Raw genomic sequence first — 22,380 nt, forward strand, 5'->3', positions numbered from 1 at the left:
CCTCGAGCGAGCAAGAAAATGTGATAATGTTGGCACATTTGATCAAACGGAAAAGTATTCTTATAGTCTGTTTGAAATGAAATACTCTTGCATCAAATACCCTACTCCTTGAAAGTTATGTAGTGATTATATTTAGCGTACGTGATGAATGATGACCACTGCAATCATCAGCTGCGGTGTCGCTCATTGGACTACCCCGGATCATGAAATAGGCTATGTGAAAGTTTTTAAAGACAAAAGACAGACACATGGAATTATTTGATTTGGGATGGATGGTTGACATGACAAAGGCAGGCTGATATTCTTATCTAAAATGTGTTGTGAATGTGTGTGTTTCGGGCACGGGACTTGAGCCTGGATGGACTCGCGCAATATATTCCAAAATTCTTAACAAAATACACCAACAACATCGTTTAGTAGATAAAGGTTGTGAGGATAGTGTTTCTGATCAGATCGACAATTATCTTCTAATGTATTCGTTTGGCTACGTTGCCATCTTTAGAGCACAGCATTTTCTGCTTGGTTTCAAGAGCATCGAAAGAGAGAAATTAAATAGGCTACTAGTGAGGTCTGATGATGCTTCTGACTATATTGGAAAAGGCGTGTTGTGAAATGCTAAATATGATGTAGGCTATTTTGAAAGCTGCCAGTGTGTCTGTTTTTGCATGAGATGGCTGCTGTTTCCTCCTTGCTTGGCAGAGATCTCAGAAAATGTACAAAATGTGACCCAAATTTATCACATACAAACATATGCCATCTCTCACAATTGATCGGATTTCCCGAATTTAGTATCTTCGTTGTGACAAAACGTTTATATTTGTCATAGATTTGCGTTATTCCACAAAGTTATATCTAGAGCTGCAGTGAGTGGGAGGCTGTATAACCATGTGATGTAGCTCTCGCTCAAGGTCTACCTCGCTCTCCCGGAGTGAGAGAGGTGTGCACTTTGACAGACAGTCCAACAACGAGGGGTTTGGGAACATAGACAAATTGTCAAAATTTGCTGCTATTCCCCTTTAAGACAGGTACAGTATTAGTGATGAGAGGTGGTTATTTGAGCATAAAACATCAATCCCCCCCCGCCCTTCCCCCCCAAGCAACTTTGAAATATTGTGTTGTGAATGCATAATGAAAGGATACTGACGCAGACCCTTTGAAGGAAATGCAACACGCGCACACACACCTTGTGACAATGACATGACATGCTCATTAAAACACACACTCCCATAGTGAGGTGTCCTACAGTTCTCAGGTCAGTATGCTCCAAGAGCCCCCTGCTTACTGCTAAAGGAGCGCCGAGGTACTGGAACAGCAGATGCATCCCCCCCCCCATCCCCTGCAAATTTCTCAAATGTGTTCATATGCCTAAACCCCTCTGACTAGTTTTTGAACTGTCTGTCAAAGTGCACACCTCTCTCACTCAGGGAGAGCGAGGTAGACCTAGAGCAGGAGCTACATCACAGGGTGATACAGCCCCCGCTGCTCACTGCAGCGCTAGATAGAATTTGTTGGAATAACGCAAATCTACGACACATATAAAACACTCTGTCGCAGCGAAACGACTAAATACGATTGTGATAATATGGCATAAATATTTTATGTGACACATTTGGGTCGCTGGGTTCATCCTTTTCCTTTTCTGAGACCTCTGCTAAGCAAGGAGGAATGGAGCCGACCTAATCCCGGCCCTCCCCCTTTTACCTTGCAACCCCATTGGAACTCATTTCACCTGCCAATGAACATTGTCCATCTTCTCTCTCTGACTGTAGGCTTCATCCCTCATTGCATGGTGTGATCATCACACCAAAATACATCTACTAAAATGAGAGGGAAAGACTAGTGAGAGTGCAACATTAACGTCCACTTCCTAAAATCACACATATGGTAAGGCTAATTTATATAACGCACGTTTCGTTAGATTGTAACTTTCCAACAGTAGCCAGTTGACAGCGAACATATCCTTGTAAATTAATTTCTGTTGCAGATATAATAGATAGATGCCTTCATCAGTACCTCGGCTATCGAAATGTGATGTATGCTCACTGTCCAAGTTTTCATTGGGCTAGATCAAATATGCTATTACTACATGTATTATTAGCCTACATTTATATATTTTTTAAACTGGCAGAATAATGACAAATCGTTTACAAAATGATGCAGAGGATTTTGTTTGCAAGCCAGGGCCAAATCACATTCCTCGAGCGAGCAAGAAAATGTGATAATGTTGGCACATTTGATCAAACGGAAAAGTATTCTTATAGTCTGTTTGAAATGAAATACTCTTGCATCAAATACCCTACTCCTTGAAAGTTATGTAGTGATTATATTTAGCGTACGTGATGAATGATGACCACTGCAATCATCAGCTGCGGTGTCGCTCATTGGACTACCCCGGATCATGAAATAGGCTATGTGAAAGTTTTTAAAGACAAAAGACAGACACATGGAATTATTTGATTTGGGATGGATGGTTGACATGACAAAGGCAGGCTGATATTCTTATCTAAAATGTGTTGTGAATGTGTGTGTTTCGGGCACGGGACTTGAGCCTGGATGGACTCGCGCAATATATTCCAAAATTCTTAACAAAATACACCAACAACATCGTTTAGTAGATAAAGGTTGTGAGGATAGTGTTTCTGATCAGATCGACAATTATCTTCTAATGTATTCGTTTGGCTACGTTGCCATCTTTAGAGCACAGCATTTTCTGCTTGGTTTCAAGAGCATCGAAAGAGAGAAATTAAATAGGCTACTAGTGAGGTCTGATGATGCTTCTGACTATATTGGAAAAGGCGTGTTGTGAAATGCTAAATATGATGTAGGCTATTTTGAAAGCTGCCAGTGTGTCTGTTTTTGCATGAGATGGCTGCTGTTTCCTCCTTGCTTGGCAGAGATCTCAGAAAATGTACAAAATGTGACCCAAATTTATCACATACAAACATATGCCATCTCTCACAATTGATCGGATTTCCCGAATTTAGTATCTTCGTTGTGACAAAACGTTTATATTTGTCATAGATTTGCATTATTCCACAAAGTTATATCTAGAGCTGCAGTGAGTGGGAGGCTGTATAACCATGTGATGTAGCTCTCGCTCAAGGTCTACCTCGCTCTCCCGGAGTGAGAGAGGTGTGCACTTTGACAGACAGTCCAACAACGTAGACAAATTGTCAAAATTTGCTGCTATTCCCCTTTAAGACAGGTACAGTATTAGTGATGAGAGGTGGTTATTTGAGCATAAAACATCAATCCCCCCCCGCCCTTCCCCCCCAAGCAACTGAAATATTGTGTTGTGAATGCATAATGAAAGGATACTGACGCAGACCCTTTGAAGGAAATGCAACACGCGCACACACACCTTGTGACAATGACATGACATGCTCATTAAAACACACACTCCCATAGTGAGGTGTCCTACAGTTCTCAGGTCAGTATGCTCCAAGAGCCCCCTGCTTACTGCTAAAGGAGCGCCGAGGTACTGGAACAGCAGATGCATCCCCCCCCCCATCCCCTTCACCTCTCACCCACCTCCAGTCATCCACAGATGCCTGAGGATTTGAGCTGCGGATTAATACTGTGAAAGGGATTGTAAACAATAACAGGACTCCTATACAGTTACCGTAGTGTTACTTCAGCACTACAACATAAAACTCATCTTTTGCCAGTAATCCCTGTGATCACCAACTCTGGCCCATCCCATTTGAAAATCCTGCGTAATAGCATACAGTAGGATATATTTTTTAGGAAAGAACACTTATGTTGCGAATGTATTGTCACAGAGGCCCATTCAGGTAAAAAAAAAATAAAGCCTCCAACTAAATATAAAAACAAGACACTAAAAGTACATTTCCAGTCCATCCATTATTTTTAATGCTGGTTTAGGTTTTAAAGCTTGGGCCATTTATAGGCTATTTTTAACCCTCTTACCTATTACGCAACACAACACATATCCCTTATCTTGAAGATTTACAACAGGACAGGCAGGCAAACAGGGGTGAGACAATACAAAGATGTACCATGCCCGCTTTACGAGACAGGAAACATCTTTCTGAATGACATTGTTACTAGCTCTTTTAGCTTAATTTCAAAAGCAGAAGGTAGGTCTTTTCAAAGTAGATTTATTTTTCCATTTCAGTTTCCACAACTGATGACACGGAGTTGAAAATATAGATTCTTTCAAATGTTATTCAGATAACAGAAGCATAATACAATTGTCTCCTTTCAGAGCCTGGAATAGATTTAGAAACTAATACTAGACCATTATCAAAATATGAAATATTTAACATGTGTTCCCTAAATATAAGTTATGACACTATTTTTACATTGATAAGAAGCTCAACGAGAACATCAAACACAAGTTCAGAATTTGACCCACAGTAAAAATAAAATACTTATTTAGTATTGCTTAATAGCACTATCTTTTTATTTTACGATTACTGAACAACCTCTATAAACCTGACACTGACTACTTTGTATCCAGTCTTTCTGTGTCTCACCTCCCCATTGTGCCAACCAAGGTGCTGATGCACCCTGTATGTGCTGGCTTTACACTGGCACTACCGGGATTGGACCTGATCCAGGGGGAATGGTGGTGTCATCATCAATGTGTTAGATGGAGAGGCAGGAGGGTTTCTAGCATTAATATCCTGTGAATCCCTGGGAGAAGTCACCTTAGAGTGCAGCCAGATAGATTGGGCCCCTGGGCTGGGCGGGAGGGAGGGAGGATTGGTGTGAATGGCTGTACCCTGGGCTGTTTTTAGCAGAACAGATGGCCTTGAGGTTTCACTGAGAGGGCACAAATAATTAGGACAGAAATTAAATGAGGCCAAGGTTGTTTCTGGTAGCCTGGTTAAACCCGACTGAACACTACTCTCACCATTGTACATGGTCGAGGCCAGCATTCAGTCTGGTTTTAGCCAACCTAGGAATCTGTTTGCAGCTAAATCAGTGTACCAGGAATGGATACTAGCTATCTTACTGTACACCAATCTGAATCTGAGCTCTCCAGTAATGTCAAAGCTACGAACGAATAGCAGATGAGTCAAGCCAGCACTAAGTGAAAACTTAAATGGCATCCACTGCAGACTGTGTCAAGCTAATGCCCTGGTCGTCACTGTTGTGGAGACTGTTAAAATGACAGCCTATCAGTCACTGGGCATATTTCTGACTTCCTTTGAATTGAAGAAAAAAAGAAAAGAAAATGTTGCAAGTGTAAACATTCTCACTATATATCACAACTGAATTTCCTGGCTTGTAGAAGGTCCCCAAAGGGTCGATCCCTAAAAACTTGTTCATCCTCGAAATATTTGAGAGCTCGCAGATTTAACCCTCAAGTCGTTGTCTTAAGTGTCACCACGGGAATTGTTTTAAATCCCAATGTTTTTCTCAGGGACGTACAAGTGAAAGACAGGCAGATTTAACGGCAAAATGAGATGCCCGCAGGTGTAGAGTCCCATGACCTACATAAATCCCTCACAAATCCCTCAAGGAAGGCTATTCCTTCCTGGTTTATTTTTCCCTGATAGGTTTGACCTTAAACAAAATGTCAGAACAGTTTAGTTCAGGTTGAATAAGGTCAAATCAATTTGTGAAGGAGTTCTTGAAAACCATGTAAAATGTTCTACTCCTTATATCAGCCTCTGACTCATCACTATTGTGTCCAGGCCGTTACATTGCAGAACCAAGGAAACACAGCACTGAGAGCTCATCCAGTAACATAGGACCTCTCCGGATAGTGAAACATCAAGCCAGCATCAAGCTCTTCTTACACAAAACTAAGACTGATTTACACATGGCTGGAATGCTGTTTCAGCCAATCAGCATACAGGATTCAAACGACCTGTTTTGTGAAAAAAATTAAAGACCCACAGAATGTAGAGATATTGTATCTCATATAAATTAATTTAAAAAAAAGGGTAAGAGTGTCTGCTAAATTACTAAAATGTCAAAAGTATAGTACCCTACTGTGATTACTTTCAATTAAATTTGTCAAAAAGAAACAAAAATATTGTCTTTAGCAAAGAGCAATTTCTCAAGCAAGAATTTTACGAGGACTGTCTGAGAGTGGTCTGGGTGGGGAGGCCATAACAAAAAAAATAGCCGTTATTGGCAGACAGCTTTGGAACTTTAAAAAAAGAAGAAATTTGAGTCATTTAGCAGACACCCCTGCCCAGAGAGACTTACAGGAGCAATTAGGGTTAAGCGCCTTGCTCAAGGGCACATAGACACTTTTTTTCACTTAGTCGGTTCTAGGATTCAAACCAGTGACTTTTCAGTTACTGGCCCAACGCTCTTAACTGCTACGCTACCTGCCGTGGTCTATTAACAAATGTATCATCTGGTGCTGTGACGAGGCAGGCCAAAACTCAATTAATCCAAAACAGTCTGAAATTTAAGGCGTCCTTTTCAAACAGCTCGTACACTATAAGGCATTATCTTAATTTTCACAATTTCACAGTATTATTCCAACCTCATTGTGTGGAAATGTATATAAAACACAGAAAAATGTCGTTTTGACTGCACTGGGCCTTTAAAAGCTCAGCAGAACCTCACAAATGCTGTCCATCAGGCTTGAATCCAGTCAGATGAATGATTGACCAGGGTAGGAAGTTCAAAGGTCTTTGTGTCAAGGCGTGGTGCCAGTTGTAGTACTCTAATGAGGTAGCTGAGGACTTTCCAATCCCAATATAAGACTGTGATTAAATGTTAGTGGTGGGTGGTCACAATACACTATGCATAGTTTTAATTGAAAACAAATACATTCCCAGAAGAGGTCTCTTGGCTAAGCACAGGCCATATGTGTGAGTGTTTATGGTGTTTCAGTTCCAGTATCTGTATTTGTCTGTTGGCTACGGTTTGATGGCTTATGATGTACCTCAACCGTATGAGAGTGCCTCTCTAGTTTCCATTTAGCCTACTTTATCCCTAATGTACATCCCGGGAACACAGTCAATACAGCAGTTTTGCAGGCATTGACTGTCATACACTAGCACTATAAAAGTTGCTAGCGGAGATTTGAAAAGACTTCCTGGAGTCAATTATAATCGCCAAGAAGGCTTTATATCGGTCAAAGAATTGAAATATGAAGCTAGTGCTGAACTTAAGATACTGGTTATTTGGGGTCTTCCCAAAGTCGTAAAACTAATCACTATACTGGTTTCTAAACAGGGTCTGTTGTTTTGAAACGTACGGAAAGAAGGCAGATGGAGACTCGGCTTGGCTACGGTAAGACGAGCTTGAGTAGAGAGAGAGGAAATAAGGAGGAGGGAGCCGGCGTCACGGAGAGAGACGTCTGTGCCACCCCGTCCCTCAGAGAGAGCAGATGCAATTCTGGCAGATGGGCTGAGACCCTTCGCATATGTTAGGAGGACACCGCTCCTAGCGTTCCCGGTCTCTTCTTTGGCTGCTAAAAATCAGCTTCTGCTCCTCTTTCCCTTTCTATTTGTATCTCGGGACCCGTCACCACCCTCTGTCAGGCAGGGCGAATGTGACCTCATTTTCTTGTATAAAGTTACTACTAGTTGCTGGTGGTGGTTGTTGTGCATAATTTTACTAGGCCCAAATGCACAATGAGGATTGGTTCGGAACGTATTTTTGGTTCAAGACAGTCAAGTGTTGTACAAGTACAACACAAGTGTTTTGGGGCCTTTGGCCAATAAAGAGACACTCAGATCATCCTGATCTTGCTTTTAAAAATGTTGAGACTCCTCGTTGACCTCAACGCCCTCAAACTCTCTGGAGTCTTCTGGACGGTTGGCCTCCTGATTGGGATCACAGATCACTCCATTTAAATCAGTAGCTAATTAAAACAAGAGCTCACACTGTATATAGGCCACCATATGTTGTACTGTTGGGCACCATCAAGGGCCATGGGTCTGGAACAATCCCAGAAACAAACTTCACGGTTGAACTTTTAAAATGGTTTTATAACATTGCTTCAAATGCATTTGTATGGGGCTGTAAATGCGTCACAGTGTGATATTTGAAGGTAAAAAACTTTATAGCAAAAAATGAAAAATAGCAGCAGGCACCAGCCTGACAGCCTTGTGCCAATCTCAACAGGGCAAAGGGAGCAGTAAGTGACTGACTCCGTGAACTGATCTCTGGGTCGACCGCAGGCAGATCACGTTCCCTGCGGCCACTGAAAACCATCTAAACAAAAAGGCCCCTACAATGCCTCTTTCCTGGAGAGTGATGAATGCACTATTTTGACCATACAGACATATTAAAACACAATGATTATTGATTCAATATTACAGTGCATTCCTGAAAGTTATTCAGACCCCTTCCATTTTTCCACATCTTGTTACATTACAGCCTTTAATAAAAAACATTTTTTTAAATCCTCATCAATCGACACGCAATAAATACCCCATAATGACAAAGCGAAAAAATGGATTTTTATATATTTCTTGCTAATTTATTACAAATAAAAAACAGAAATATCTTATTTACATAAGTATTCAGACCCTTTGCTATGAGACTCGAAATTGAGCTCAGGTGCATCCTGTTTCCATTGCTCATCCTTAAGATGTTTCTTGATTGGAGTCCAACTGTGTTAAATTCAATTGGTTGCACATTATTTGGAAAGGCACACACCTGTGTATGTAAAGGTCCCACAGTAGACAGCGCATGTCAGAGCAAAAACCAAGCAATGAGGTCGAAGGAATTGTCTGAAGATCTCCGCGACAGAATTGTGTCAAGGCACAGATCTGGGGAAGGGTACCAACACATTTCTGCAGCATTGAAGGTCCCCAAGAACACAGTGGAACTCCATCATTCTTAAATGGAAGAAGTTTGGAACCACCAAGACTCTTCCTAGAGCTGGCCGCCCAGCCAAACTGAGCAATCTGGGGAGAGGGGCCTTGGTCAGGGAGGTGACCAAGAACCCGATGGTCACTCTGACAGAGCTCCAGAATGCCTCTGTGGAGATGGGAGAACCTTGCAAAAGGACAACCATATCTGCAGCACTCCACCAATCAGACATTACGGGGTATGAATACTTTGAGAATGCACTGTCCATATACGGGTATCCCTGGTGTTCCAACTGACAAGAAAAAAAAAACTGAAACAGGCAGAGTAACATATAGACATCCTTGTGTTGTGGTGTTGCTCCCCTGTGAGGAAACTCTGGCTCTGGTCCAGTGTCTCTTCGGTTGCCAGGGAAATGGGTGTTGAGGCACTCATGGATCCTTAAAGCATGTTTACTTATAGATTCTGGGTCAACACACCGTGCGATTGATTTTCTCTGCTTGAGGTATCAGGCAATCAGTGGCATTCTCGGTTCATTTATTATAGCCAAAGGCTAAGGGAAAGTATTAGACAGATCTTGGTAGCAATTTCTACATATTCCACAAGGCAAGTGTTTTATAATAAAAAACATCCCATCATCAGGCCATGAAAGCTAACCATTCTCATAGCTAATAGTGACGGGGGGAGGGGGAATCGATAGTTACATATCGCAATATTATTTTTGGACGATATTACACTGAACAAAAATATAAACGGCAATATGCAATAATTTCAAAGATTTTACTGAGTTACAGTTCATATAAGGAAATCAGTCATTTGAAAGGAATTCATTAGGATCTAATCTTTGGATTTCACATGACTGGGGATACAGATGTGCATCTGTTGGTCACGGATACCTTAAAAAAAAGGTAGGGGCGTGGATCAGAAACCAGTCAGAAACCAGTCAGTATCTGGTGTGACCCCATTTGCCTCATGCAGTGCGACATCTCCTTCACATAGAGTTGATCCGGCTGTTGATTGTGGCCTGTGGAATATTGTCCCAATTCTCTTCAATGGCTGTGCGAAGTTGCTGGATATCAGGATATCAGCGGGAACTGGAACACGCTGTTGTACACATCGATCCAGATCATCCCAACATGCTCAAAGGGTGACACGTCTGGTGAGTATTCAGGCCATGGAATAACGGACATTTTCAGCTTCTAGGAATTGTGTAGAGATCCTTGCGACATGGGGCCGTATATTATCATGCTGAAACATGAGGTGATGGCGGCGGATTAATGGCACAACCATGGGTCTCAGGATCTCATGTTGTCTTTGTGTATTCAAATTGCAATCGATAAAATGTCATTGTGTTTGTTGTTTGTAGCTAATGCCTGCCTCCATGTGCTCCCGAGTGGCGCAGCGGTCTAAGGAACTGCATCTCAGTGCATGAGGCGCCACTACAGTCCCTGGTTCGAATCCAGGCTGTATCACAGGGGCACCCCTCCCCGATGTATCACATCCGGCCGTGATTGGGAGTCCTATAGGGCGGTGCACAATTGGCCCAGCGTTGTCCGGGTTAGGCCGGTGTAGGCCGCCATTGTAAATAAGCATTAGTTCTTAACTGACTTGCCTAGTTAAATAAAAGGTGAAATAAAAAATACCATAACTCCACCACCACCATGGGGCATTCTGTTCACAACTCCTCGCCCACATGACACCATACATGTTGTCTGCCAGACACCTGGTACAAACCAGGATTCATCCATGAAGAGCACACTTCACCAGCGTGCCAGTGGCCATCGAAGGTGTGCCTTTGCCCACTGAAGTCGGTTACGACGCCAAATTGCAGTCAGGTCAAGACCCTGGTGAGGACGACGAGCACGCAGATGAGCTTCCCTGAGACATTCTTCAATTGTGGAAACCCACAGTTTCATCAGCTGTCCGGGTGGCTGGTCTCATACAATCCCGTGGCTGGTCTCATACAATCCCGCAGGCGGAGAAGCCGGATGTGGATGCCCTGGGCTGGCGTGGTTACACTTGGTCTTCGGTTGTGAGGCCGGTTGGATGTGCTGCCAAATTCTCTAAAATTACGTAGGAGGCACACATGGTAGAGAAATGTACATTTAATTCTCTGCCAACACCTCACGTGGACTTCCCTTTAGTCAGCATGCCAAATGCACGCTCCCTCAAAACTTGAGACATCCGTGGCATTATGTTGTGTGACAAAACTACACATTTTAGACTAGCCTTTTATTATCCACAAGATGCACCTGTGTAATGATCACGCTGTTTAATCAGCTTCTTGATATGCCACACTTGTCAAGTGGATGGATTATCTTGTCAAATGAGAAATCCTCAATAGCAGGGATGTAACCAAATTTGTGAACAAAATTAGAGAGAAATAAGCCTTTTATGCATATGGAACATTTCTGGGATCCTTTATTTCAGCTCATGAACGACACATCACTAGAAAGACCCTCGAAGACCCTGCTTAAGGACTCCTTCAGTGTAATTGGATGAAGTCAATCTCTTTATTGCGTAACCCACTGACACACAAATTCACTATGAGCATTGTCCTCACGGCACGTGTCTCGATACGACAGCTGACGACAGGGTCAGAACTACATCCCCGTCGGCAGGAAGACGGGTTAAAACCTGATAAGCCCTTTACGACCTGACGGCAAATCAATTACGGCGATTTCAAAAAACGGCCGGCTTAACACATTCCTCGTGCCTGACACATTCAAACTGCTGCTAAGCTCTCCAGAGACCGTTCCCGCGAAAGCACACGGGCCACCCCTGAAGTCCATCGAAGCCCGTCTCCACACTACGCGGTGACATCAGCGGTGTCAATGAGCTACTTGAAGTGTGTTCCTTGTCAGAGGATGTTCATTTTTAAAAGATAAATTGATGCGTGTTTAGAATGTCCAGACAACATGCAACTCAAATAGCGAGCAAGAGGAAGTAAGACACATGTAACTACCCCCCCCCCCCTCCCCCCTCCCCAATAGAGTCAACGCGTCTCTATTCGTGGATCGGATTAGATCATTATTTTATCTATTGTGAATCCCATGAAAGCATATCACAGGACCATTTGTCACAATGATTTGCTCGACTTTTCTGGCTATTTCCCACCAGGCTAAGACTTAAGTATGTCAGCTTTTGTAAGAAGACTGAACTGGAGATCATGTGGGCTATAGTTATAGTCTTAAAAAAAAATCCTTCTCAACTCCTCCTTTCCTTCATTCCCTATTTCTACATCCATGTGACCTGGAAACCCATATCAACAAATGTCAGTACGGTTTAAACAAAGGGAAGAAGTGTGTTCCCACTCTGTTCTCACTCGCCTGCTTCCACAAAACCATATGGACACTGTCCTGTAACACATCATCAGTGACTCCTTATCAGAGGCCCGAAGCGGAACCAAAATAGCCTCATAACATTTTCTTCTAATCCTAATGTCTTTTTGTCTCCTCCCCTCCTCTCTCTCCTTTCCATGATCCTTCCTTCTGAGGGTCGGGGCCTCTCTCTAGCAAAGCGGCAAACCATGGGTTGGAAATAGTAACGGGTGAAAGGTTGTTAAAAAGGTCCTGGACTTGTGACCCGTAGTAGGCCCTAACCCAGGCATCCAGGTTCTGATGGTCCCCAAATGAATGAATGACCTCGGTTCAGTTCGATGACAGCAGACACATGAGCTACTGATGCTGCACTTCCTGTTGCTTCAGAAAGGACAAATAAATAATTGTGTTTTTGACACCATAGCACCTTGTTAGAAATCAATGGGCCTTGGAGTCTGTCGACGTCATGTTGAGATTTCTCCTTGAGAGGAGAGGGAGAATTGGGGGGGGGGGGGGCATGAATGGCTAAGAGGTCTGATCCAGGTATCCCCCACCAGCTCTAGCTCATTAAAATTCCACTGAGTTAAAGAGGCGGGAGACCCCCGACAAAATGCCCTCCGTTTCGCGCCATCACAGCCAACCGGGAGCATGTGTTTTACTCAGGGCCACAGAGATAAACACACTTAAACAACAGGAAAGCAAACAAACACAGCCAGAGAGAGAAAGAGAGAAGGAGAAACACAGAAAGAGAAAGACTCAAATGGAATTCCTACTCATTGTTGCGCTCAGCAATGGTATCTCGCAAAGGTAGAGCACAAGAAAATGTTTTACAGCACTCTGATCAGGACCAAGGTCATTAGTGGTCAGAACATTGCTTTGCACACTGCATGCAAGCAGAGACGTACTCCGAAACGACTGAATATGTCCATATTTGGTTATATCAATGCACTAAACTGGGCTCTTAAATTGAGTCTTGCATTTGATTACCTAAATTAACTAGGATAGTATGTAATTAGCTCATTAGCTAATGTGCCATGACGCCGGGAGTACCGCAGGTGCTCTCAGCAGCGGGGAGGCATGTCACGTGTCTCGTTTGAATGACATCACTGCCGGGCACATCTTGTGTCAGTGCTGACTTCACTTCCGACACAGACCTTAAATCCATCAGGACAGCGTGGCTGACATGACCGTTATCTCGGCCCTCAAACCCTATCTCTACACAAAGGCTCTTCTTGGATTAGCATCCACCAGCAACACATCATCAAGGACTCCTCTGTACATTCGCAAACAAACAGTGATACAGTGTCACGCTGTTCCTTCTTGTCGTTTCTCATTATTTCATTTGCATCAAAGAAAATATTGTGTGAACTAACTATGAGCGCTAAGATGAACTCAGCGGTGACTCGGTTGGCGAGGACGGTGCTGTGGTAAGTGCCATTGTGACTGATTGATCTGAGTCACATCTCCCTGTGTAATCACCAGCCAACAGTCTGTGGACCCCAGGTCTCAGCGGAACAACACACACATCTAAACTCCATCACACGGGTCTCAGCGCCCTGGCTCAGATTAGCCCGAACTTCATCTCTGGAAAGCCTTCATCTTTTCATCTTGTGTTTTGTGCTTTGAAGGGTTTCAGGGAAGGCAGGAGGGAAACAGAGCAGCTAATTAGGTTTAAAAATAACCTCTCGGGGAGAGAGACATGTAACATTCTCGTCCTGTTCTGCTCGGAGGGTGCAAGGCTTCGAAGTCTCACTGGCCGTAGCCACCTGTGGGTTACAAGCCGAAAAGATAATTGCCAGGTTTGCTCTATCTCCGCGCTATTAGGGGATCTAATTCGGAAGGACAGCGGACAGCATACCAGAGCTAGATGTGCATGACAGTCGGGGGAATTCTGGGATTTGACGTTGGCGTGGTCTCTCGGTGTGTCATGACCATGGGGACACACTGTGACACCACTGTGTGACCGTTATGTTGCTATGATGAGAATGAGTCTTACGCCCTCTCAGAGAGCAGAGGAGATGATCAGAGTTTCCTAATCAAGCCTCGACTCTTCCACTGGCCATGGAAACACTCACTCACTCTTACTAAATCAATCCTTGACTGTTAATCTCAGCAGTCTTTACCTCCTACATGTCCTCACTCCTTCGAAGCTAGTTCAGGCAAAGTGCATCCCATGCTGTAGCCTACCCAGGCAGTGTTTCGCCGACTAGCAATACTGCATAATGAAACACGAGTGCTTCATTTATGCCATGGTGTTACGTTGCAACACTCAGCGACAGGGTATGCAAGGGTTGGAAACAACAAACTAGTCTTTGATTCGTGTGTGGACCGTACATCAAGGTCAGACCAAAAGCAGACCAGGCTGTACTGTATAGACAGAGACTCTGTTCTAAAGACATAGATCAATCCCCATATAGTAACCACTACATACATACATACATACATACATACAATACAATACAATACAATACACACCATACATACCTAACGCAGATACCTGTACTACAGCTGCCTGAGAGGGACAACTGCATGGAAACTAACCCACTCACACACAGCCCAGTCATTATTGGCATGTGCTGGAAACTCATACCTGTTGGTGCTGCTACTAAGTAAGCATCCAGGAATCAAAAATCGGCCACTGAACATTTACAGGCTCCACAGCATTGTGATCAACGCACTTCAGTGGCTTAGTGAGACGTTGGTCTGTGTCTTACCTCCTGCCGAACAGTTTGAGGCCAGTGAAGGGTTTGCTTGGCCTTCGGCCCGCGTCCGGGTGCTCCTCATCAGGTAAGAGGGCGGAGGGCAGGTCTGAGTTGGAAGAGGAGACGGAGGTGGCCGTGACGGCATTCTGTCCGTCCCACAGGGAGCCCGGGTTTGAGTCGGACCCAGTCAGGCCAGGCCCTGCCCCCTGGTCACACGGTGGCTCCATGGTAGTCTCTCCGTCAGCCACTAGCGCAGGTCCACTCCAGAGTAGGGGCTCAAAGTGCTCCAGGAGTCACAACGTCCTCATGGCCGTAGCCACAGCAAAAATGGCAACAACAGTAATTCTCTACCGGGCTTACCTCAGTCACTCCCACCTTCCTTAGACCAAACAAGATAACAGAGAAGAGAAAAGTCAGAGAGAGATGCTCAGGCTCCCAGGTCCTGATTAGCCTCCATGTGGAGTAAGCGTCCCATTCTGCCGGAGAGAGAGGTAATCCTTTGAGCCATGTCCTGTATTATTCTTTGTCTCTCCCCTCTGTTGCTCCCCTTCTCTTTCCCTCAAGTTCCAACAGCACACTTCCACCAGCACACGTCCTGCTGCAGATTTCAATCCCGGAGTCCTTGATCCATTGGCTTCAAGCAGAGGTTGCTTCTTAGGATTTGTTGTTTCCTTCATTCCTTTTTTCTCCCCTCTCCTCTGCTCCTTCTCTCACTTCACATCCCCCACCTTTGAGAACCTCTGTCTTCCGTTTCCCTGATCCCTCTGCTGTCCGTACTGCTCTCCCTGCTGCTCACGCTCAATTATGCACTCACACAGCTCCCTCTCTCAGGACTGCAACAGTCCAGGAAGTGTCAAATCCAGAAGAGTCGCTCATAGGACCCCAAGATTAGGTGCCTATTCAGCTGCCTGCTTGTTTTTCCTGTCTTTCAGTGTGTAGCTTGTACTCTCCACTCGCTCCTCTCTCTCTTTCTCCCCCTCTCCCCTCCGCTGGTGGTTCATTAGAAATACATGAGAGACAGGGAGAAGGAGGGGGAGAAGAAGGAAAGCCCAGAACACTCCACCATAAGCCCTGTGTGGTGTGGGAGTACGACAAGCTCCCTGTGACTGCTTGCCTGTCAGTGTGGAAGTGTGAGTATTGTGCTAGACACTTCCCACTGACACAGCCAGCCTGCTTGTTCTCGCTCAGTCGCCAAGTTGCTCCGCCTCACTCACAAAAATATCAGAGAGACAGACAGATGTGGAGAGAATCTAGATGGACGGGGAGCGTGTGTGTGTGTGTGTGTGTGTGTGTGTGTGTGTGTGTGTGTGTGTGTGTGTGTGTGTGTGTGTGTGTGTGTGTGTGTGTGTGTGTGTGATGTCTATGTTCCATTTGTTGATCCAGTCGATTGCTCACTTTTTCTCTGTGTGGATAAGAGTTTCCAGCTTTGGCACCAAGAACTGCAGCATGTTCAGTTGCCAGCCTACTCAAACATTACATAAAGACGGATAGAAAGCCCACGCCATCCACTTGGTATGGCTTAAAACGCACACTATAGAGTGCAATGCGTCAACACTGCTGGGTTCAGCTGTTCCTTCATCCAGGCCCCCCGAGTCAGCGGATAACGGTTATAGCAGAAACTTTACTCTGTCTAATTAGAAAATGTCAACCGTGGCGTCTATGAAGTAACAGCCTCAGCTGGGGAGTCCTCTCTTCCCCCCCTCCCCGACACATTTATTGTCTTATCTTTATCTCATCTATGGTCAAAAAGTAATACAGACTCTCTCTCTCGCTCTTTGTCTTACACACAAATAGTGATTTTCCGCCTCTATTACATTAGCATCAGATTGAGATAACCGGAGGAAAGTGTCCACCCACCATCATGTATGGATATGAGTCACCTAAATGATCAGGCGAAGGAGACCCTGGACTGACACAATCAGAGGATCCCTAAAACAGGCTCCTCTGTGTCTGCTGGGCAGAAAATAGTTGTCCTCAAATGGGAATATCTTTCAAATAAACCATGTTAGAAATGGGGTTTTCAGCAGACTCGCCATCGCTAGAAGGTGTACGTGCGGCTTCATACTTGGGGATCAAATCCACACCAAATGCCACGTCACAAACCAGTTGTTAGCTCCTCGTCCTGCTCCCCTTTCTAATCAAGCGAATCAATCTCCAGGTTTTTAGAGCGCCCTCTGCATCAATAATGCATCAGGCCACGAGGAGGAAGAGAGATGGGAGCGTCACACAGACAGGGCTGGATACAGGACTCCAGTTAGTCCACCAGACGACCTATTAGTCACAAAACAACAGTGAGGAAAGATACACGATTCCTACAAGAGTCTCAAGCATCTACCACGTCACTAAGCCAGACATAGGCTACCAAGCAAGACCACGGTTGATGTTACCACTGCACATATGTTACTACATGTGCAATTGAGAGTTTTTGTGTCAATGCGAGTCACGCCATCAAGAGCTGGAGAAGAGGAACCTCACTGATAAGCAGCAGGTTCAGGCTTTTTTGTGGTGGGGGGGGGGGGGCAGCACTGGTCACACCAGGCACAGTCTCAGCCTAATGGACCACACTGCAGTTAACAGGATCAATTAGGAAGCGTTAGGTCCAGGATATGGGGTTCTGGAGTGCCTTCCTATCTGGGATCATGTCACGCCCCAATTACATTATGGGGGTGGGCTGTTTCTGTGGAGAGACCTTTCATCCCCTGTGATTCAAAAAGCAAGAGTCTTCTGTCCGCGATGCAATCTCTTTATAACAAACATCACCGTAGGTCAATATTACTGCAATATTTTAAAGTTGCATTCGGAAAGGATTCAAATGTATTAAATAAATTGTTTCCTCAATCTACACACAATATTCCATAAATGACAAAAGTGAAAAAAGGTTTTGACATTTTTGCCAATTTATTAAAAATAAACAGAAATATATTATTTACATAAGTATTCAGACCCTTTGCTGTGAGACTCGAAATTGAGCTCAGGTGCATCCTGTTTCCACTGATCATCCTTGAGATGTTTCTATAACTTGGAGTCCACCTGCGGTAAATTCAATTGGACATGAAAACCTGCTCCAGAGCATCACTGGGAAAATCTTATCGAACTACGAGACAGCAGTCCTTTAGATTATAGAAGGATCTGTGATTGGGATCTCAGTAGATGTGGTTGGTTGGTCATTAGATTAGCTGACCAATGAGAGCATTAGTAAATGCCGTGTTTTTATAGGCAATAATAGAGGCTTACTCCGTCATGGCTCGTTGGCCAAAGACTAGGGGGAAATTAATAGGATTTTGGGATAAAACGCAGAAAATAAGGTCTGTGGTTAAGACAGGCTTAAAACATATTATACATTCTGTTCTGGGAGATAATCTTAATCAGCTAACGTCACTTTTTTGTGAATTTTTAAGAATTTAAGTAATCAAAACAAGCACATAAAGGCTTCATAATTCATAAAAAGGTCCTGACATCTCATAACCTCAGACCTTATTTTCGGTGTTCATCCCAAAAACCCATTCTTTCCCCAATTCATTTCCCCCATAGGAATGGCCAACGAACCAGAGGTAGAAAATGCCAACTCATTTCCGTTTTTTTAGGACTACAAGCTGGAGAGATCTATTAGTGGTTGGGACTGGGAGAATGGGCCAAACAGAGCTGCAATTCATGCAGAGGCTAGTATATCCCAGGGGGAGAGGGGGAGCATTGGAGGGGTAGTAGAGAGGTAGAGGTAGACTGGGACAGGACTCTACAGGTGAGGAGGAACAGCGGAATGTAGAGAAGCAGATTATTGGGGCGCACCAGGTCCTGTGGGGTTGAGGGAGAAGGCCTCATACTGAGCACTGAGCAGACAACCTTTACTGTGCAGATTGAATCAAATCAGTATTTCCCACTTGAAACAGTCATCAGGCCACCGCATGGCTACAACATTGTGGCCACACAGTAAATACAAGGGGTGCAGAGTCCACAGACAGCAAAGTGGCTGATCTGTCAACAAGTAAATAGATAAGCATGACCGGTATTGGCAGGCCTCTATTTTTTTAGGTCTATCTGAAAATTCCACATTCCTGGGCAGCTTAGGGCACTAGCAGCAGCATGGCCCCTCTAGCTGTCCTGTTGTCACTTTCTACTACCTTGACAGGAAGGAAGTGATGTCACCAGCGGGGGAGTTGTACTCACTTCACGACTGAACCGCGAACGGCAAGGTGCTTCCTGCTATTCTTCCATTCGCTTCTGTTTTGGTCCTATTTCTTTCCCTCAGAGGGGTATACTACAAAGCAGGATCAACTAGCTAACTTGCCTAAATATTTGGAAATAACTTTTTTATTTTTCAAGAGAGACAAGCTTGAAATGGACTTGAATCTGATTGACTTAACAACCCAAAATGCATATCTATGTTTAGCTTATTTCTTGTAGTAGTAGTAGTTATTTCTGTCTGTTTATCGAAGTTAGTTGGCTAACTCATTGATCGTCCTTCTTAGTATACCCCTCAGCTGTGTTACATGTGGGAGAAGCATCCAAACAGCAACACACAGCATGGTTTCAACTGTCAAAAGTAGAGGACCCACAACAGCTCAAAGAGAATAGGAACTTCTATTCCAAGAAAGGAATAGGCACAGACAGAGAAAGCTTCACACTATAGGCCCACTGTATAAAATAGTGAATTTCCTCTATATTGCCTCTAGTTACGGAACACAATATTTGAGGCAGAAGGACATACAGTGAAGAGAACAGCAGTCATAGCACGGATGATGGATGACTGTGTGACTAAACAGAAACCCAGACAGTGAGACAGACGGATAAGCAGATGGAGGTACGGTACAAAACAAGTAGAGGTGTAGGGCGCCACCCTGTGGGTATGTGGTGCAACTGAGTTATTCCTCCCCCCCAGGGGTGAATCAATGACCCACACTCCTGTACTAAGTAAATATCATGTGGATACATTGTTTGATGAGTGAAAAGCCTTCAGACAAAATGGGGATAATATAACCAAATAAAAGTGTGAATGTTACGATATTCATCTTTTCTTTTTATAGAGAATTGTGCATCCAATTCAAATGAGGAGAAGTCAGATGTTGCATATATCAGATGTGGCAGAAATGAGAACTAAAAAATGCTAATTCTTCCAGAACAAGACAAATATCCAGACCTTGACTATTGCCCACTGTCATAGAAGCAGCATCATCCTGAAACAGCACAACTTTAGTATCTCATGACATTTAGTCTTCACCCGGGTTCATCCCAGTCAAATTTGCTGGCTAATGGACAACTTTCTAGAACGTTATACAGCTCTGTTTTATTTCATAAATGAATCCCATACTGGTCGATGGCCAAGATCGTTATAAGTGGACACACCAAAACTACATTTCTAAGTTCGACACAACACAGAAAATAAACACAATCTTAGTGTTCAGCATCTATAACCCAAGTAAAACTTTAAGTAGTATACTCGTAGACATACCAGACTGAAAGTCCCTTGGAACAAATCAAACCAAGAATATAGAGAAATGTTTCCATAGTCTAGGTTTCACACCACGTTCTAGCCATTAGTGGTTTGTGACCAAAATACCAAGAGAAGTAAAGAGCACACACCACTACCTGTGAGTGGGGGCAAGCGGAGGGGTTGGAGGGACGTCCCACTTCCCCCGGTGACCCCACATATCCAGTCCTTTGTCCCCTCTCTGGCTTCCTTTGTGGTGGCTCACCAAAGAGCAGTCTTCCTTGTCATTTCTAGCATTCCTGTGTCAGCCTGTCAGTCCCACAACACAAACCTGGCAACGAGTTACAGAGCTCCAGTCCAACTGACAACTGTGCTGACAACTGTGCGGTCTGTCTGTCGGTCTCTCAGGACTATCTTATTTCTCTCTTCCCCCCGTCCACTTCTGCTCACTTCCTGTTTCATGACTTCCTCATGGCTTGTGACATAAGCCCGTGAGTGTGAGAGATTGAGAGGGGGGAAGAAAGAAAGAGAGAGAGAGAGAGAGAGAGAGAGAGAGAGAGAGAATGAGAGAGAGAGAGAGAGAGAGAGAGAGGGGGAGGAGAAAGTGAGCGAGAGGGGAAGAAAAAAACTGAGAGAATGTTAAAAACTGGCTAAAAATAAAACTGTCTATTTTTAGACAGCTGGAGGAGATTCCCCCTACCCCCAATGTTTATCTTTGATAGTTGATGGGGAGGGCAATGAGAAACATTCTACGGCATGTAGCAATAAAAAGTAAGGCCTTGAATCCTACACTACCTGTCATATCTACGGAGTTACAGTATGCCTAGACATTTGACCTCAGTGTTGTTCACGGATTGGACAATATCGCAATTGTAAAAGCTAACGGGCAGACAAGTTCAGTTGAATTTCACTTATTGCTTGGCACACGTACTACAACAATAAACAGTTGGAAGCGAGAGGACTGAGGAGAGATGTCTCCGTTTGTCTCCAAGCCTCCTCGATTTTGCTTGCATTCCTGGCTGATAGTGTAGCGCTGTGTGAGCAGAAAGGCGAGGAGCAGAGCAGACGAGGGCTACTGCACAACCTTACACGTGAAAAGCGATTGCTGTAAAAGACAGCGGGAATAAGAGTATGTGAGTGGATGGACAGAGACAGACAAACAGAAAAGATCGAAATAGAAAAGGAGGACGTGTGAGTGGCAGACACAGACGGAGAGGACATGCAGAATCTGTCATGGGGACCATCTGGTCTCTTATCTCTTCAGTCTGACATCAGAGTTAAGGCATCAGGCTGTCCCTGTCCCTTCTCATCATATAGATCAGGCCTGAGCCAAATACGCCCACCAGACGAGATCCGTCACCCGGCCAGCAGGTTAACAGTAGCCCGCGGTGGACATTTGAAATATATTTGTTTTATGTAGTCAAGTGAATGCCACTTAGGTCATCGATCCATCGAGGTCATCGAGGTCATCGATCCGTCGAGGTCATCGAGGTCATCGATCCGTGCGAGTAACATCCAATGTTGAGACGAAAAGAGTAGTTTGCCTCTAGGTTTTGAACGATTGGGGGTATAGCTACACTAAACAAAAATATAAAAACGTAACATGCAACAATTTCAAAGATTTTACAGAGTTACAGTTCATATAAGGGAATCAATCAATTGAAATGAATTCATTAGTGCCCTAATCTATGGACTTCACATGACTGGGAATACAGATATGAATCTGTTAGTCAGAGATACCTTAAAAAAAAAGGTAGGGGCTTGGATCAGAAAGCCAGTCAGTATCTGGTGTGACCACCATTTGCACTCATGCGGCGCGACACATCTCCTTCGTATAAAGTTGATCAGGCTGTTGATTGTGGTCTGTGGATTATCGTCCCACTCCTCTTCAATGGCTGTGCGAAGTTGCTGGATATTGGCGGGAACTGGAACACGCTGTCATTCACGTCGATCCAGAGTATCCCAACATGGTCAATGGGTGACATGTCTGGTGAGTATGCAGGCCAAGCAATAACTTGGACTTTTTCAGCTTACAGGAATTGTGTACAGATTCTTGCGACATGGGACCGTGTATTATCGTGCTGAGGTGATGGCAGCGCTGGAATATCATGACAATGGGCCTCAGAATCTCATTACGGCATCTCGGTCCATTCAAATTGCCATCGATAAAATGCAATTG

The 22,380-nt window shown here is 44.2% G+C and overlaps 1 protein-coding gene across 9 annotated transcripts in view; it reads right to left on the minus strand.

The window, feature by feature from the left end:
- The window catches only part of LOC109885361 (diacylglycerol kinase zeta-like), a 123,535-nt gene that overhangs the window by 83,836 nt on the left and 17,319 nt on the right, over nt 1–22,380 (minus strand). For 3 of the 9 annotated variants that reach the window (XM_031808947.1, XM_020477290.2, XM_031808920.1), the window contains exon 1: nt 14,789–16,055. The exons of 4 other annotated variants lie outside the window; for them this stretch is intronic. In XM_031808947.1, the coding sequence (XP_031664807.1) occupies nt 14,789–15,003 (215 nt within the window). In that variant the 5' untranslated portion in view covers nt 15,004–16,055. Of the gene's footprint in view, nt 1–14,788; nt 16,056–20,359; nt 20,595–22,380 lie in introns of those variants that run through there. 2 more of the 9 variants (XM_031808928.1, XM_031808951.1) reach the window with 2 other exon arrangements.

Source organism: Oncorhynchus kisutch, linkage group LG3, assembly GCF_002021735.2.
Source record: "Oncorhynchus kisutch isolate 150728-3 linkage group LG3, Okis_V2, whole genome shotgun sequence".
NCBI lineage: Eukaryota > Metazoa > Chordata > Actinopteri > Salmoniformes > Salmonidae > Oncorhynchus > Oncorhynchus kisutch.